This window comes from Bombus flavifrons, chromosome 17 (assembly GCF_040668555.2).
Source record: "Bombus flavifrons isolate JBK064 chromosome 17, iyBomFlav1_principal, whole genome shotgun sequence".
Classification (NCBI taxonomy): Eukaryota; Metazoa; Arthropoda; class Insecta; order Hymenoptera; family Apidae; genus Bombus; species Bombus flavifrons.
The window spans coordinates 7,171,731-7,187,068 of NC_138458.1; the positions used below are offsets into that span (position 1 = coordinate 7,171,731).

At 29.6% G+C, this 15,338-nt stretch overlaps 3 protein-coding genes across 10 annotated transcripts; all 3 read right to left on the reverse strand.

The window, feature by feature from the left end:
* Positions 1–541: 541 nt before the first annotated feature.
* Positions 542–5,747, reverse strand: ClC-c (chloride channel protein 3). Of its 5 annotated transcripts, none has more exons than XM_069130727.1 (11): positions 5,525–5,747; positions 3,910–4,019; positions 3,627–3,810; positions 3,179–3,522; positions 2,948–3,109; positions 2,591–2,878; positions 2,342–2,524; positions 2,042–2,256; positions 1,404–1,964; positions 923–1,300; positions 542–833 (listed from the first exon to the last, which is right to left on the reverse strand). In XM_069130727.1, the coding sequence occupies exons 2-11, from the start codon at positions 4,006–4,008 to the stop codon at positions 743–745; spliced, it is 2,505 nt and encodes an 834-aa protein (XP_068986828.1). In that variant the 5' UTR covers positions 4,009–4,019; positions 5,525–5,747; the 3' UTR covers positions 542–742. The 5 variants fall into 5 exon arrangements, with proteins under 5 accessions (XP_068986828.1, XP_068986825.1, XP_068986826.1 ...); XM_069130724.1 differs by having other exon boundaries at positions 3,179–3,528; positions 5,525–5,746; XM_069130725.1 differs by having other exon boundaries at positions 3,179–3,528; positions 3,910–4,031; positions 5,525–5,746.
* Positions 5,748–6,292: 545 nt separating this feature from the next.
* On the reverse strand, positions 6,293–11,084 carry LOC138188631 (uncharacterized). Of its 3 annotated transcripts, none has more exons than XM_069130610.1 (16): positions 11,012–11,084; positions 10,265–10,536; positions 9,651–9,788; positions 9,232–9,571; positions 9,118–9,162; positions 8,909–9,034; positions 8,668–8,826; positions 8,450–8,578; positions 8,187–8,368; positions 7,977–8,085; positions 7,685–7,906; positions 7,373–7,584; positions 7,095–7,314; positions 6,828–7,011; positions 6,604–6,706; positions 6,293–6,523 (listed from the first exon to the last, which is right to left on the reverse strand). In XM_069130610.1, the coding sequence occupies exons 2-16, from the start codon at positions 10,514–10,516 to the stop codon at positions 6,413–6,415; spliced, it is 2,532 nt and encodes an 843-aa protein (XP_068986711.1). In that variant the 5' UTR covers positions 10,517–10,536; positions 11,012–11,084; the 3' UTR covers positions 6,293–6,412. The 3 variants fall into 3 exon arrangements, with proteins under 3 accessions (XP_068986711.1, XP_068986709.1, XP_068986712.1); XM_069130608.1 differs by lacking the exon at positions 11,012–11,084 and adding an exon at positions 10,594–11,005; XM_069130611.1 differs by lacking the exon at positions 11,012–11,084 and having other exon boundaries at positions 10,265–10,353; positions 10,433–11,005.
* Positions 11,085–11,225: 141 nt separating this feature from the next.
* Positions 11,226–15,115, reverse strand: LOC138188632 (putative leucine-rich repeat-containing protein DDB_G0290503). Of its 2 annotated transcripts, XM_069130613.1 has the most exons (9): positions 14,976–15,115; positions 14,458–14,577; positions 14,237–14,394; positions 13,900–14,163; positions 13,175–13,834; positions 12,935–13,097; positions 12,681–12,813; positions 11,938–12,569; positions 11,226–11,863 (listed from the first exon to the last, which is right to left on the reverse strand). In XM_069130613.1, exons 2-9 carry the CDS (start codon positions 14,536–14,538, stop codon positions 11,768–11,770), a joined length of 2,187 nt encoding a protein of 728 aa, XP_068986714.1. In that variant the 5' UTR covers positions 14,539–14,577; positions 14,976–15,115; the 3' UTR covers positions 11,226–11,767. The 2 variants fall into 2 exon arrangements, with proteins under 2 accessions (XP_068986714.1, XP_068986713.1); XM_069130612.1 differs by lacking the exon at positions 14,976–15,115 and having other exon boundaries at positions 14,458–14,813.
* Positions 15,116–15,338: the final 223 nt, after the last annotated feature.

The window sequence follows — 15,338 nt, forward strand, 5'->3', positions numbered from 1 at the left end:
GGATTCGACATGGACTAAAATTACTCTAGATGGAATAATCTATTTTCTTTCGATCATCGTTTATAGAAATTCTATATGTATCATATATGTATATACGTACGCATAATGGATATTCAAAAAATAAAATTCATATTATTCTTAATATTTAAATCCAATTAGTTTTGTAAATTGCAAGCAATAAAATTTGTTGCGTTACGTGCCACTCTACCTAGATATGTAACACGGTTAAACGTGTTATTATTTGGTTCGCTGTTTCGACTATAAAAATTCAAAGTTATAGATTCAAGAAATATAACGTTTTTAAATGTGACATATATAACGTATTTCATGCCACATTCTAAAATTGTATGATCAAATACAATATTTATATACACCTTTACACATACGATCAACATGAAAACTGAAAATATAAAGAATTGTAAAACATATTAATCACTGTTAATATTACTTTCCTTCTCCTAGTTTCTCAAACTTTAAGTTTTTAAACATATAGTAAATAAATTGAGATTTGCCTTAATGAAATATATAAAAACTCGGATAGTGCAGTGAGTTAAAACTGTTTTACCTATTTATTATTATTATATCCTCATTTGGAATCACTAATAATTAAAACAAATTTCTTATTAACAGTTATATGAAAATATCAAAAACCATACTGTTGGTATAGTGTACCCAATTGCTCGGTTGATACCATGCATTATAAAACACTGTATCTCTCATATATATATTTTTTATATAAATTTTAATTGAACAATACAGAATTAGGATCTTCGTTGTCAAGTTGCTTCACGTGTCTCAATACATCCTTCTTTGTAATAACTCCGAGTAGTCGGCTGCAAAGTTGAACGTAACCATAAAAAGTTAATATAATCTTGTATCGTACACAAAACAAGTAATACATAAAGTAATAGAAAGTAATTACCCATTATGCGTAACAAGGGTTTGTCTTAATCCCAACTTTCTAAACATATCAACAACAGTCTCCATGGGTGTTTGGTCGGTAATTGTTATTGGAGCCATATCAAGGATCTTTTTCAATTTCAGTGGTGGAGGAGAATGAGTTTGAATGTTGTTTCCATTTGTAAATATAACCAATGATTGTCCAGTAATTTCTTCTGTCATACGTTTGGCATTTGCGATTGCAAGATTCAAATCTCTTCGTAACACGAAGCCAACAAGATATTGAGATTCTTTTGAAACTATCACTGGGAAACCATTATGTTCCGTTTCTTTCAATAAATTTTCAACGTCTTCGACTGTCATTGAATCTTGAGTGAGCACATGAAGGGCTTCATTTCGTCTGAAAATATCGTTAGGCTTGTTAACTATGAAGAGAAAACGTAAAAATCAAATCAAAGATATTTTACAAGAATATAATATTTTAACGATAATGGTGCAATTACTTAGGTTGCATGACATCAGCCGCAAGAGTAGTATGTTGAAACTCATCTTTGCTATCAAGAAATGGATAACCGTTCAAACCAATGTGAGCATCATAAATGCCCTGTTTCCCAAGAGCATCGCCGACCCATTTACTTGCCATAGCGGCTGCCATTAACGGTACAATATATCGTACACCTCCAGTTAACTCAAACATTATTACGACGAGAGAAACAGTCATTCTAGTAACACCGCCGAGAACTGCTGCGGCACCAACCATTGCGTATAGTCCAGGAGTTATACAATCGACACCAGTTGAACATGCTTCACTAAATATCCAAATATGTGGATAATTATACGCTAGTTGCTCCATTCCAATCCCCACAATACGGCCCATTATCGCTCCCAAACAAAGTGATGGAATAAATAATCCGCAAGGTACTTTCATACCGAACGTAAATATTGTCATAACAAGTTTTAGAATTAATGCTAAGACGAGAAGCCATATCGCCTTATAAACTCCGGGGCCAGCTGCTGCAACTTCAATCGCTGATTTTACAGCAGTAAAGTTTCTATTATAATCACTATATAAACAAAAAGAGAAATTTACTATATTTTAAAACTAATGTTAATTTTAAAAAATAAAAGAGGAAATTTCTACCATAAAATGTCTGCATTTGATACTCCACATTGTCTAAATAATAAATAAATGAGTTGACTTGTACTCATTCGTGTATATGGATTTGGATATCCAATAACAGCAGTTGCAACTGTTACGATTAGAACTTCGGTAACTGGATACTGACCCAATTTTGAAGTTTTACGATAACGACACCAAAACAGATTTGCTTTAATAAACAAAGTAGCAATCACACCCTATTGAAAGAAAGAGAAAGGGAAAAGGGTAATTTAACAATCTTTAGAAAACTATAGGAGAAAATTTACAGAAAGATAAACTTACACCAATTATTCCAAGCATGACGAAGGGTATTAGCTCAAAAAATATCCAAGGCTTATTATATTCAACATAAAAAAGCACAGAGTGCTCGTTGCCAAATGGATTTATAGATCGTAAAATAAAAGCAGCTATCAAGGCACAGAAAAATGATCTCCATAAAGTTTTTAGTGGAAAGTAATAGCTCACCTGAAAAATGTTGTTAAATATATTCAACCATTAGATATATCAAACTATCATTCTCCTGATACATACCTCTTCAAGACTAAAAAGAACACCCCCAATTGGAGCACCAAAAGCAACTGAAACTCCTGCAGCAGCAGCTGCTGATAAAATTTCTCTTTTCTTTGCTTCATTTCTGCCATATTTTGGAAAAAGATAAGAAAATATATTTCCTATGCAACAAGCTATGTGAACCATCGGCCCTTCTTTGCCTAAATTTAAACCTGCTGAGACCGATAGAATCAAACCTACTGATTTAATTATTAATGTCCACTTTCCTAAATATCCACGAATAATAAATCCACTTAGGATGGTCTTTATCTAAAACATGATTTTTCAGTATAATTAAAAAATCATTATAGTTTTTATTTTCGCTTTTTATATATTTACCTCAGGAATTCCTGAACCACAAGCGTATGGTGCAAACATTCTTACTAATGAGGCGGAAAGTGAAGCAAACAAAAGAGCCCAAGCGATATAAAACATATACGAGATCATGTAAGGTCCTGCACCATCTTTTGACTGACTAAATACTTCTGGCCATGTCCACCACTGAGAGAAGATTATGAAATACAAACTTAAACATTATTATAAAAGAGAAGATAATAATAAAGCACATACCTGAGAGCAGTTACCACCGTCAAAAGTTGTTTCATTATAACTCCAACAACATTGTTCTTTATTTAACCAAAATGCTTGTGGGCATATGCCAAATTTTAAATCAGTCATCCAAGAAGCCCCTATATCTATAATACCTGCTGCGACTCCTGTAAAGAGACCAACTAGCAAAACACAGAGCCATCCAGACCAAGCATCATGAGCTCCCTTGATTAAGCCCCAAATAGAATCATGTTTCTTTTTCACAATATATCGATGACGCATTCTATCTCGAGCGATATCTCGTTGCCAATCAATCGTGTGAAAGTCATCATATTGTCCGATACCAGGAATGTCATCGGAATCAACTGAAACTGAAATACAATTGAGCAATACAGAATGAAACTGTGTTCTATTTTTACAAATTGAGTGCAAATTACAATATTAAAAAATTACATTATTTATTACATACTGTGAGAGGAAGCATCGTCGATACGGATACAGTGTTCCGAAAGAACGGTGTTCTGTCCATGATGGGAATTTACATTATTAACTTCCAGCATGTCGTCGTCGCTGCTTACAGTACTGTCACGTGCAGTATTTCGATTTCGCGATCGGACATCCTCTACGAAGTATACATCATCTGAATTTTCTATCTATAATTAATCAAAGTTTTCACTCTTTAAATTTTTGTTACTATTATTATTCCTTTTTTATTATTCTCTTATCAAATTTCTTCATATGTTAATTTTTACCTTTGTATCAACTGACTGGTACGTAGTTAATGTATGCTGATGATTTTGTGGAATTGTATTGTTCGATAATGTTGTACCTTTCAGTGGAAATTTCTCCATGGCATTGCAACCTGTAAAAGGAACTTGAATATATATACATAATTTATTTACGTACATGTATATAATACGTTTGAAAATAAGGAATAAGTTAATAACAATTAAATATTTTTACATAAAATAAATACATAAAAAATACTATTTCTTCAATTCTCGTTAACAAATATATTAATAAAATTGGTATTAACAGTTAAACAATGCACTAACTTAAATGGATTATTTTATAATATAATTGTAACTCCTCTCAACACAGTATCATTGTTTCTGACTACATTACTAAGTACGTTAATAATATCATCTCATAGGAGATTATCTTACACTCATGTTGCAGGTACATTGTGTAGGATTATATTGATGAATAATACATAAAATGTTTATCTTAAAAATTAAAATAATTTCTGTTGATATATACTACATAATAATATATGACAATACTTATGACTATACTATATGACTAATTTTTAGTTTTTAAATAATATTAAACATAAACCTTGTATAACGAAAATTTAATTTAATTTTATCACTGTTATATATAAAAATATTTTATCTTATGAGATAGGCTTATATTAAGTCTTCATATTAAGCATAATTTTGGTCTGCATGTACAGCATAATATTTACAAATAAACAGCATTGTCTTTTCCAAAATCAAAAAACATGTAGCAATATTAAATATTATGTAAATGCAAAATATACTTGTCAGAATATTGAAAATATTTTCTCAAAATATTATAAATAATCGAATAAAAATATCTAGAAGAAAATAATAATTTAAAAGTAACAAAAAGATGATATAAATAAAATTGTATACATATGATACATTACTTAGTATAATATGTATAGATTTACATACTTTGTTAAATTAATCTTTTCTAACTTATTGATAATGATAAAAAAGTCTATATAAATTTTCTTTGTTTATATATACAGAAAATTTGTTTAATATTCATTAAAAATTATATTTAATTTATCTGCAAGGCAAATATAATATAAGGTACATGTATAACGTATTAATTACTCATAAATAATTACTGACAGATCAGATAACAGATATATTTAAAATTTATTTGGATAATTGAATTGAATAAACTATTTGCGGTACTATAAGATAACAGGAAATATTGAAGTGACCAATATACATTAAATGACAAAAAATTTCGAATGAAAACCGTTCATCGGCACATCATTATGATACTTTTACAATTGACTTTGATGGACCAATTTCTGTCTTTCAAATATATAAATTAGAAAAAAAAGCAAACAGAGAGAGAAATATAAATGAGAAAATTTGATTACTTCAAACAAGTTGAAGGTGAGGTTATCGACATCCATGTAATGTGCAGGAAAAAGGTCTGAAAAAAGGTTGAAACGAACAGATGTTTAAATAAATCATTGAAGATTCATAAATTTTACGTGAAGTTTACTATAAGACAGTTTCTACCATATTCAACCTTTGCAAGGTTAGAATTGACACCATATTCTCGACAGATCAAATTGTCGAGTTGTTCGATCATACTTACCATTTTTTCAGGTAGAATGCTTCTCAGCTTTCCATTCATGAATATCCTTTCTCTTTTTTATTGTTTTAAAATCGAATCATGTCATTTATTTTCTTGCAGGTCAAATTTAGCCTTAAAATTGCGAATATTTCTTCTTAATCAAGGAGAAACTACGAGGATCGTACTAAAAGTAAAGACTTGTCAAAGCATTTTCTGTTTCTCTTACTCACTTAGTCTACTTTCTTACTCTCTATTTGATTAAATATGTCATCATGCGCCATCTTACCGAACTATATTGAACAAATGATTTTACTTACCACGTTTCAAAATTTGTTTAAAGCTTAAAAGATAAACTTCGAAAAAAGTAGTTTTGATGATGAAAGAATTTACGTCTACTAAAAACACTAAAAAAATTAAAATTTTTTAAATTTATCGTCAATCTAAAGAAAACAATTAAACGATTAAATACAATAATTTATACCTTACGATAATCTAATATTTAATACGATTAATTTTGAAATTGAATTTCGTAATCTTTATAAATTTATAATTAAAATTTAAAACAAAAATTTTATTATTGCAGATACAAATTTTTAAAACTGAAGAAGATAATCAACTCGAGATATTAGTGTACCATTCGATCTCTTTATTAGCCAGCTGTAATGTTAGAGTATAATATTTACTGAACATGGTTTATACTCGGTAACTTTCAATTATTATAGCGAAGTAAACTGAATCGTGCAAATCTAAAATTCTTGAGTTAACAAAAATGGGTTTTCAAGCACAAGATTAAATGGAGAGAAAAGCTTTATTTCTCTTATTGTCTTCTTTTGTTAATACATTAATAAAAAGTTAAAGGATAAAATATATATGTTTCACCAATTTCTCAATTTCACATTGATGGCAACCTCAAACTCCAGTTTCCTTAACCCTGAATTCTTCTTTTGCTGTAGCATTTGTAGAGCCCTGATATTTAATCGGGTAGGCCAATTGATTTCCTTTATTCCAAGTATAAAGTTCCTAGAAATAAAGAGGACATCACAATAAGCTTTAAAATCCTTATTTAATTTGTTTTATTTCTTAAACTTCAAAATATTTACTTTTGTTTTATGGTTGTAGCTGACTGCCGTAGTTTTGTGATAAGGATTCGTGAATGATAAATGAACAGGTATTGTAACATTTTTATAAAGATCAAAGGCCAACCTATAAGTAACATATCGATATGTAATTATAAAATAGAATATATTATAAAATATACTTTTCTTTTTTAAGCTTATAACACTTCTTTATTCTTTCCCTTTTTTTTTCTTTTTCTAAATTTTACCTTATTTTCATCGTTTCTTCCGTAACGCTATGAACAGCGTAAAGCACTCCTCCAGCAATGAACATTTCTCCAAATTTATGATTATCTATACTAATGTTCCATGCATGTTGAATATTCATATTAGTCGCATCCATCTTTATTACTATTGTATTATTCGATGGTAAACCGTATATTATCCATAACCCTGTTGTTAAAATAATGCACGTCTTATTCACTATTTTTATTTAAGGAGAAATACTTCTTTTAAGCGAATTACGATATAATTACCATTTTCATCAACATTGAAGTCAACATAATTAAAATTATGATTCGGTGTATATAAATAATTCCTCGTATTCACTAATAAACCTGGAAGATGTAATTCACATCGCGAAAACTCCTTACCACATACTTGATCAGAAATAGAATGAAGATTAAATCGAAAAATTGATGATCGGTTTATGGGATTATAAAAGAAAGATTTGTTATACACTACATGCCCATTTCCCTAAAAATAAATTTAACATGAGATGATAATACATAATTTTAAAAATAGTATGATATACCTGAAATGGATATGGCAGTTTAATGGGATATGAACTTCCATGTTTAAAATGATCCTTTGACTCATATTCATATATGAAAGAAGTTTCATTCTTTCGGGTAACCCAAAGTTTCTCTGGATAACCATCAGATTTAGTGTCATGCATCCAGCTTCCGTAATGATCATCCATAGTACCCTTTAAAACTGGTTTTCCTACTGCTTCTATTACACCATCTACAGAATTAAATAAAATTAATATCTCGTTAATTTATTTAATTATGTAGAACCTATAATTATACACTTATTTTGAGAAGAAATAATAAATGTACTTCACCTGCCAATCTCAATGGAAGTCCAGTAAAGTTGACATTTTTGAGTGGCTGAATATTTAAATATTCAGCAACATCTGTAAAAGTACATCTTAAAACAGGGCAAGCAGCGCAAGTTTCATGTGGTGCACAAAGTTCATCTAAATCAACATGCTGTGGCGCAGGTTTTCCATATGTAACGTGTTGTTGTTTTCCTAGCTTCGACTTTTCCATGCTCTTCGCATCATCTACAAAATATTTCAATGTCAATATTCATGTAATTATCTGAAAAATATTAAAGCTAAAAATATATGTTACCATCGACTGTAAATGATCCTTTAGTGGTGTCAATATCATTTTTCACAACACAATGGTATGTACCATAATCTGCTGATGTTATCTTTGCAATCTTCAGACGCATTTTAAGCTAAAATGTTACATTAAGATAGAAGTATGTGGAAATATACACATTTCATACATTACACAGAAGTATATGAACACATTGGATAGGATGCTATTATCTTTTACCTTATACATATCTCTTCTGTCATAAACTTCAAGTCTATATTTCTCAGACATTTTGAGTCTACGATCTTCACGTTCCCAATAAACAATTGGTTCTGGAAATGCTTCAACTTCACATTCTAAAACTACAGTACTTTGACTGCGTGCGCGAATCATTTGATTACGAATTCGAATGAAAGGTGGAACTGCAAAAAAAGATACTTTCTTAATAAAAGAAATAAATAAAATATATACGTATATATAAATGTGTATATCAAAATATTTACATTTAACTTGAAGTTTGATTCTTTTCAATGCTCGAGGTGGAATTCCATTATCAGCTACACAAATATATTCTCCCATATGTTCTCTGTTAACTATACTGATATTAAATGTATGTCCAATTACAGAAGTCACTGTTCAATAAAATTGTATACTTATATAATTATATACTTTTGTGAAAGTTCATAATCACATTACTGACACGATTATAATTTTATATTACCATGCCAAGATCCTATAGGAATGACACCACCATCGCTTCTAAACCATTGAACAGTAGGTTCAGGTTTGCCACTTGCTGCACATTTTAATCGTAAATTAGTTCCTTCATAAACGGAAATTAAGCCCGTCGAATTTACTGTTGAAGGTAACATTCGATCATCTGAAAGATTTTACAAAAACTACATCGTTTGAGCACGCAAATTTTCAAAGTATAGTTATTTAAAGATAAAGAAGGTACTTGCCTAGAATAGAAGGAGGAATCAATAAGTCGTTTATATTATAATCATTCATGTTCACCTTCCAGGCTGTTATCCCTGGTCTGCCATCTTGTCCTGGTGAGCCTGGTCTACCAGGAGGACCCATTTCTCCTAAAGTTGTTCACATCATCAACGTATCTCTTTTTCATCCACGTGCAATTAGAATGAGCGAATTTGAAATAATGTTAAGTTACCACGTGGTCCAATTGGTCCTTGAGGTCCCATTTGACCTGGCCTTCCTAAAGATATTGTATCTTTAGAAATTAAATTAATGAATACAAAAGGTTTCTAAATCAAAAGGTGCATACCATCTGTTCCATTACGTCCAGGCCGACCAGGAGACCCATTTAGTCCTGGTTTACCATTCATACCAGATAATCCATCTGTACCACTACGTCCAGGAATTCCATCAAGTCCAGGTTCTCCCGGTATTCCATCCCTTCCATCAAAACCAGCTGGTCCTATATCACCTTTTGGTCCACGAGGACCAGGAGGGCCAGTCAAACCAGGTGGTCCTTTCGGACCAGTCATTCCTCGTAACCCGGGAAGACCTGGTTCCCCGGGAGCTCCTGGACTTCCTGGTGCTCCTGGTAATCCCGGAGGACAATATTTCATTGACGATCGACAAAAATTTTCAATCGCATCGAGCTAAAATGTGTAATATCTATGAATAAAATTTAACACATTTCTATTAGCTTTGGTTATTAAGAAAAGTTAAATATTTAACCTGCACACGGGTATCTGCATTTAACCATACCCAATCATGTCCCATAGGAGTAATTGGAGAAGATGCCAAACCTGTTTTTGCTATGGGAGATGAAGTTACTTTCTTAGATTCTTTTAATGTGTCCTTCTCTTGCCAAATCTAAAATATAGAAAATATAAATATAAGGTACAATTTTTATATGAGGCAACTAGAACCAAGAAGATGCAAGTGATTTTTTTCCGATATCAAGGTAACCAAGTTTGAAATTCAAATGTGTTAAAAAAGATTGCACTGTAAAGTCTCTATGAAAATTAAGTTATATTTAATGCTTGACATAGCAAGGAGTATATACACATATTTTTAATGAACTTTATGTTTTAGTTTATGAGTTATTGAATATACAGAAACTAATGTATTTACACTTGCATGTTATTTCAATATTATTTGCTTAGAAGTCAATTTTTCTAGCCTTTAAATGATACTTTTATATAATGGTGGATTACTTAAATTATATATATATATATTGTATTTAATGATCTAATTAGCCATTTCTGCTTCTAATTAAAAAATTTGAAAAATATCACTTGTGCCCCTTCGATTCCAAGTGCCTTATGCCATATATTGATAATACATACTCTGGATGTATCTGAAACTTTATTATCTTCTGTCACAGGTAAAGCACTACTTCGTTTCCTCCTTATCAATTTTTCAGTTTCTAAAAAGTCTTGGTTTCGCATAATAAGAACATTTGTTTCCACATGGGCCACATAAGTATAAAGATAGATAGATGTTAAAAATTGTACCAAGAATTGAATTAGAATAAGAAACAAAAGGCTCCATGGTTGTAGTATCCATCGAGTAGATTTCATAGAAGCTTTCTTTTCCATGATTACATGTATGTCAAATCCTTAAAAATTATTTATTTATCGCTTTTGTAACCAAAAAGGTATTACATTTAACTTACCAAAGAAAACTTTATAAAAATCACACACTCCTAAAGAGACTTGTATCCCTAATATATCAAACAAATTAGAAAGAAGGGGAGAGCAAACAGATTTGAATTGGCTGAATTGTTACTATCAAGTAATTTAATAGAGTATCCAATTTCTCTTAGATACAACTTTTATTCATTCAAGAGCTTCAAGCTAATGAAATGACATTTCAAAGAGTCTAATTGATTTATATATATATATATATATAAATAACATTTTGGCAAAATGCTAAACATAGATAATTTTTTAAGTACTTCATAAATATGTAACGAAAAATGTATTTTATATCAATAATTCTAATTAATCATTGTAACAAAAATGATTATGTAAAAAAAAATAGAACTCATCTTTAAACGACTTCAGCGTAAACTAACGCACCTGAATACTTACCACCACAGCCGGCAAGCAATGATATTTCGGCGATAACGCATGCGCGATTATCTTTTATTAAGGGTACAAGTAGCAAAATAAGTTTCAGTTTTATATTATGTATGGCGGTAAATTTAAAGTGATTTAATCCTAAACTGATATGAGCAATAAATGTGTATTATTTTATTAAAAATGTGGTATATTTTTAAGAAATTTTATGATATTAGTATCCATATAGAAAAAAATAATTTTAATTTACTTCCTCCGTATCCATACTTGTATGTATAGTGCATAAATACAAAATTGTACACAAACTCCCATCCTTGTATGTATGTATGTATGTACAAAAACATAATACAATAAAGACTCTATAACTGCTGGCGAAGATCACTTCAATCGTGCTTACGTTTTATCCTCAGTAGTATGATACGCCAATGACTTTCCTTTTAAGATTCGTATCGTCTTCGTATCGGCGAGACAATATCAATACAATGACGAAATCTTTTTATTTTCAGCTTTTTCTTAATAAGGATTTCATTTCATTATATTAGTTTTTTTATTAAAACGAAACTAAAAATGTTAAAAAGCTTAATTACGTTAATTTGGCCCGTGGATCTTTCTTCTTCACTCGCTGTTTCTCTTTGCGTCCGCCAGACAAACTACTGCCAACATAGTACGTACTAACTTAGAGAATAATGTCTATGGTTTACCAATCGCTTAGCGAAACCAACTCCTGAGCTCTTAGAGAGTCTTTACTGTAGTATCAATGTTATTGCTTTAATTCTTTACATAATTTTTTCTGTCATTAAGCAACGTTATTTCTATATCGTTATCACTACTCCCCGTCTTTATTTCCACATTGTACGTATTTGCCTGCAAAGACAAAGCGGTTATCACAATTTATACTAACTCGAGATGTAAATAAGTTATAATGAAAATAAATATACCAATTGTAACGAAGCTAAGAAGTATCTAGCTACTTCACGAGCGGGCTTCTCTTGAACGACACTATCGAAATTAATTTTTTTCTGTTCTGATGCTTGCAACACTTTTATTATATGAGATGAATAATCACGAATTCGAAATGCAGGTCTCATTTCAGCCTCTGCTAATTTTGGTTGCAACGAGGCATGCCACTTTGCTACAGTCTGATCTAACTCTGTGATAACATTCGACTGTTCAAAAATCTTTTTCATTTTGTCCTCAATTAATGTTTGATAATTCGGCAAAGAATAAGACAAATTAATTTCTGAAGTTAAAGATTCACGCCAATTGTTAGACGAGTTAGGAGATTCTGGAAGCATATCCACTGTATTTTGACAAATTGTTGATCGTAATGGGATGTCAGTAGGTGAAGAACTTCTACTCGTTATATCCTCAATACTATTTTCAATTGAATCATTTCGATAACTTCTACTTGTTATATCCTCAATACTATTCTCAGTTGAATCATTTCGATTTTGGGATACATGAAAATCTATAGCAACATTTGTCACAGCTTCATATTGAGAATCATCATTTTCTTTTTCTATACCATTTAAACATTCGTCAAAATTCTTCATAAAGTCTTCTATTTCCTCTATCAAAAAAATTATATTTTGCAATTACAACAACAACAACAACAACAACAACAACAACAACAACAACAACAGTAATAATATAAAACACGATTTGCTTCGAATTAACTTACGTTTCTGCAAATGTTTAAACTTCTGTTTTGTACATAAAGTAGTGTCTTTCTTTGCAAATAATTCAGTTTCACGTAAAATGAGTTTTGCTAAACATTCTGGTTTACACAGTTTTGATGTAAATTTACGTTTTTTCTAATAAACAAACAAGAGAAAATAGATAAATAAATGCATAGACATACAAATATCTAAAAGATTATTAAAAGCTCTAACTGGTACAAGGTACAAAACATTAAAACTTATTATTTGTACATACAGAACCAAATTTTGTTTCTAAAAGTGAAATGTAGTCTGGAAGTTTCAGGATAGATGAATTGCTAGAAAAAACATGCTTTATTCCTTGAATAAGAGGCATTGGTTCCCAGTCATATTCATTTATATCATCTACAGAACATATTGATACTTTTGTTGTTTGATTCCTAATAAAAATATTAATGTTTTCATTGATTTAATATCATCAATTGTGAAATTAATAGAATAATTTTCGAAGAGATACCCTCTTTTCCGCATGCTAGGTAATCCATTTTTCCAACGTACATTATCTGATTCATTCAGTTGAAAAATTTGACTCCCTTTGGAGAAATGATTTATTTGCTTATCATATTTTATTCGATCACTTGCACTGAGTTGTACTATGTTTTCATCGCTATTCTGATTATTCTTTTTTATTTGATTCACTTGCACTGAATCTGTAATTTGGCATTCTTCTTCAGTTTGATTCATGTTTTTGAAATGCTGAATTGAGCAATTTTGAATACTAACATTTTGCACCATACTCTGTTGGATATGTTCTTTTTCTGATTCATCCTTTTTAGCTTGTTTTAAAATACTATTATTAACAAGTAAACTTTCATGATTATTGTTTATTGTGTTTTGTTCCTCCATACTTTGTAATTCATTTACTGATGAATCGTTTTCCCTTAATGAAGAATTTTGTTCATCTTCAAATTCATCATAAACAAGTGTAATAGACTCATTATCATTTGGTGAAGTAATTGAATGATATCCTGAGGTTCCTGTACCCGGAGTTTTTGGTTCTGAATATAATGACAATGAATTTCTTCCCTCTTCAATATAAGATCTATATATATGAGCAAAATCATATGGTGTTAATTCATTCACCAACATTCCACTTGTATTTATGGCTTGATTGCACCTTAAAATTAAAAAGTTAAAGCTATCACATAAAAATTAAAATAAAACAAAGATATTGTTGTTTACCGAAAATCATATTTCTTTCCAATGATTTCTCCTAGAATATCATATACTTGAATAGGAATGCATAATTGCAGGGCATCATTTTCTAATTGTGTAAACCGACGACTTAACAATTTAACTTTCTTCTGTGTTTGAAATTGATTTTTTTTATCAATATGTTTCCCGATATCTTTTTCTAAGTCAATCATTACAAAATTTCCCAAATTAACATGACTCTTCTTAAAAAATTTCTTTTCTTTATTCATAGACTTCTTTATTCCTTTTTCCCTAACAAAAAAAAATGAAGAAATTATTAGCTACAATACATACATCTTTCACTGAATGTAAGATAAATAATTACTCATAGCCGAAAAATGTTTGTCTCAAAATTTCTGCTTCATTGACTAGATGTTCAATTCTTCTAACATATATGTTAGTTGAATTTTGTAGAATAAGCGCTGCTTCCCCGAAATTGATATTACACGGTTCTTCTAATAAAGCATAATATTCTTCTAAAATCTAGAATAACACAATAATATTCTATTCATATTGAATTATAATAACTTTAATAGTATAATATACCTGAGATAATGGAAATTTCCAATCAGCAAGATCTTTTGCTGGCTTCATAAGTTGTTTACTAATATCTTGTAAAGTAATCATTTCAAATACTATTTAACTTTTTTGAAGGATATGGAAGAACTAGATTCAACAAGTCAAGCATTTATATATAATTAAATAAAATCATTAAATTTCATTATTTAAAAAAAGATATTTAATATTTTATACGTGTTCTCTTGATATAAAAACTGAATTTACTCTGTTGTGTAAATGTCTGGATATTGATCATAAATTACAAGAATAGTAGATTACGAATCCCAATCTAATTTACTATCTGAATTGTTTAAAATTCGATTTTCTATATATTTTTATAAACATGAATATTTGTAAAGTAAAAGTAGATGAAATGAAAAATTATGATCTAATATGTATTTATAATAACACTTTATACATATATATATGTACGTATATATAAGCATTTAATTACTGTAAAATAAAACAAAATTGAAACTGCTCTATTTAATACTTTACTTACATACCATATTGTATCTAAACATAATATTTTATGATTTCACTATAATATGTAAACTGTTATTTCTAATACTTAAGAGATGCATAAAAAATGGACAAATTTTTTATTTGAAATAAATGTAAAATATGTACATATATGATATTTACACTATACATGCTGTACAAGTTCAGGTTTTAGTATATTTACATTTACATTTTAATGAAAATACAATATATAACAAAATGTTTTTATGCAGTTTAAATAATTTTAAATTGATTTGTAGATAGAATATAATTCGAATTAAATATTAATTTCGAATGAAATAATATATAAATTTAAATTTACGTGTTAGTAATGCCATCTCTGAATTGTATGAAGTACTCAAATAGTA

Coding starts and splice junctions, on each gene's coding strand:
- LOC138188631 (XM_069130610.1), bottom strand. CDS start 10,516: ATGGAAAAGAAAGCTTCTATGAAATCTACTCGATGGATACTACAACCA. Junction 9,789..10,264: donor AAGTTTCAGATACATCCAGA/GTATGTATTATC, acceptor TCTATATTTTAG/ATTTGGCAAGAGAAGGACAC. Junction 9,035..9,117: donor AGGACCAATTGGACCACGTG/GTAACTTAACAT, acceptor GAACAACTTTAG/GAGAAATGGGTCCTCCTGGT.
- ClC-c (XM_069130724.1), bottom strand. CDS start 4,008: ATGGAGAAATTTCCACTGAAAGGTACAACATTATCGAACAATACAATT. Junction 3,110..3,178: donor ACGGTGGTAACTGCTCTCAG/GTATGTGCTTTA, acceptor ATCTTCTCTCAG/TGGTGGACATGGCCAGAAGT. Junction 2,257..2,341: donor TCATGCTTGGAATAATTGGT/GTAAGTTTATCT, acceptor TTCTTTCAATAG/GGTGTGATTGCTACTTTGTT.
- LOC138188632 (XM_069130613.1), bottom strand. CDS start 14,538: ATGATTACTTTACAAGATATTAGTAAACAACTTATGAAGCCAGCAAAA. Junction 13,098..13,174: donor CCTAGCATGCGGAAAAGAGG/GTATCTCTTCGA, acceptor TATTTTTATTAG/GAATCAAACAACAAAAGTAT. Junction 12,570..12,680: donor GTTTAAACATTTGCAGAAAC/GTAAGTTAATTC, acceptor TTTTTTTGATAG/AGGAAATAGAAGACTTTATG.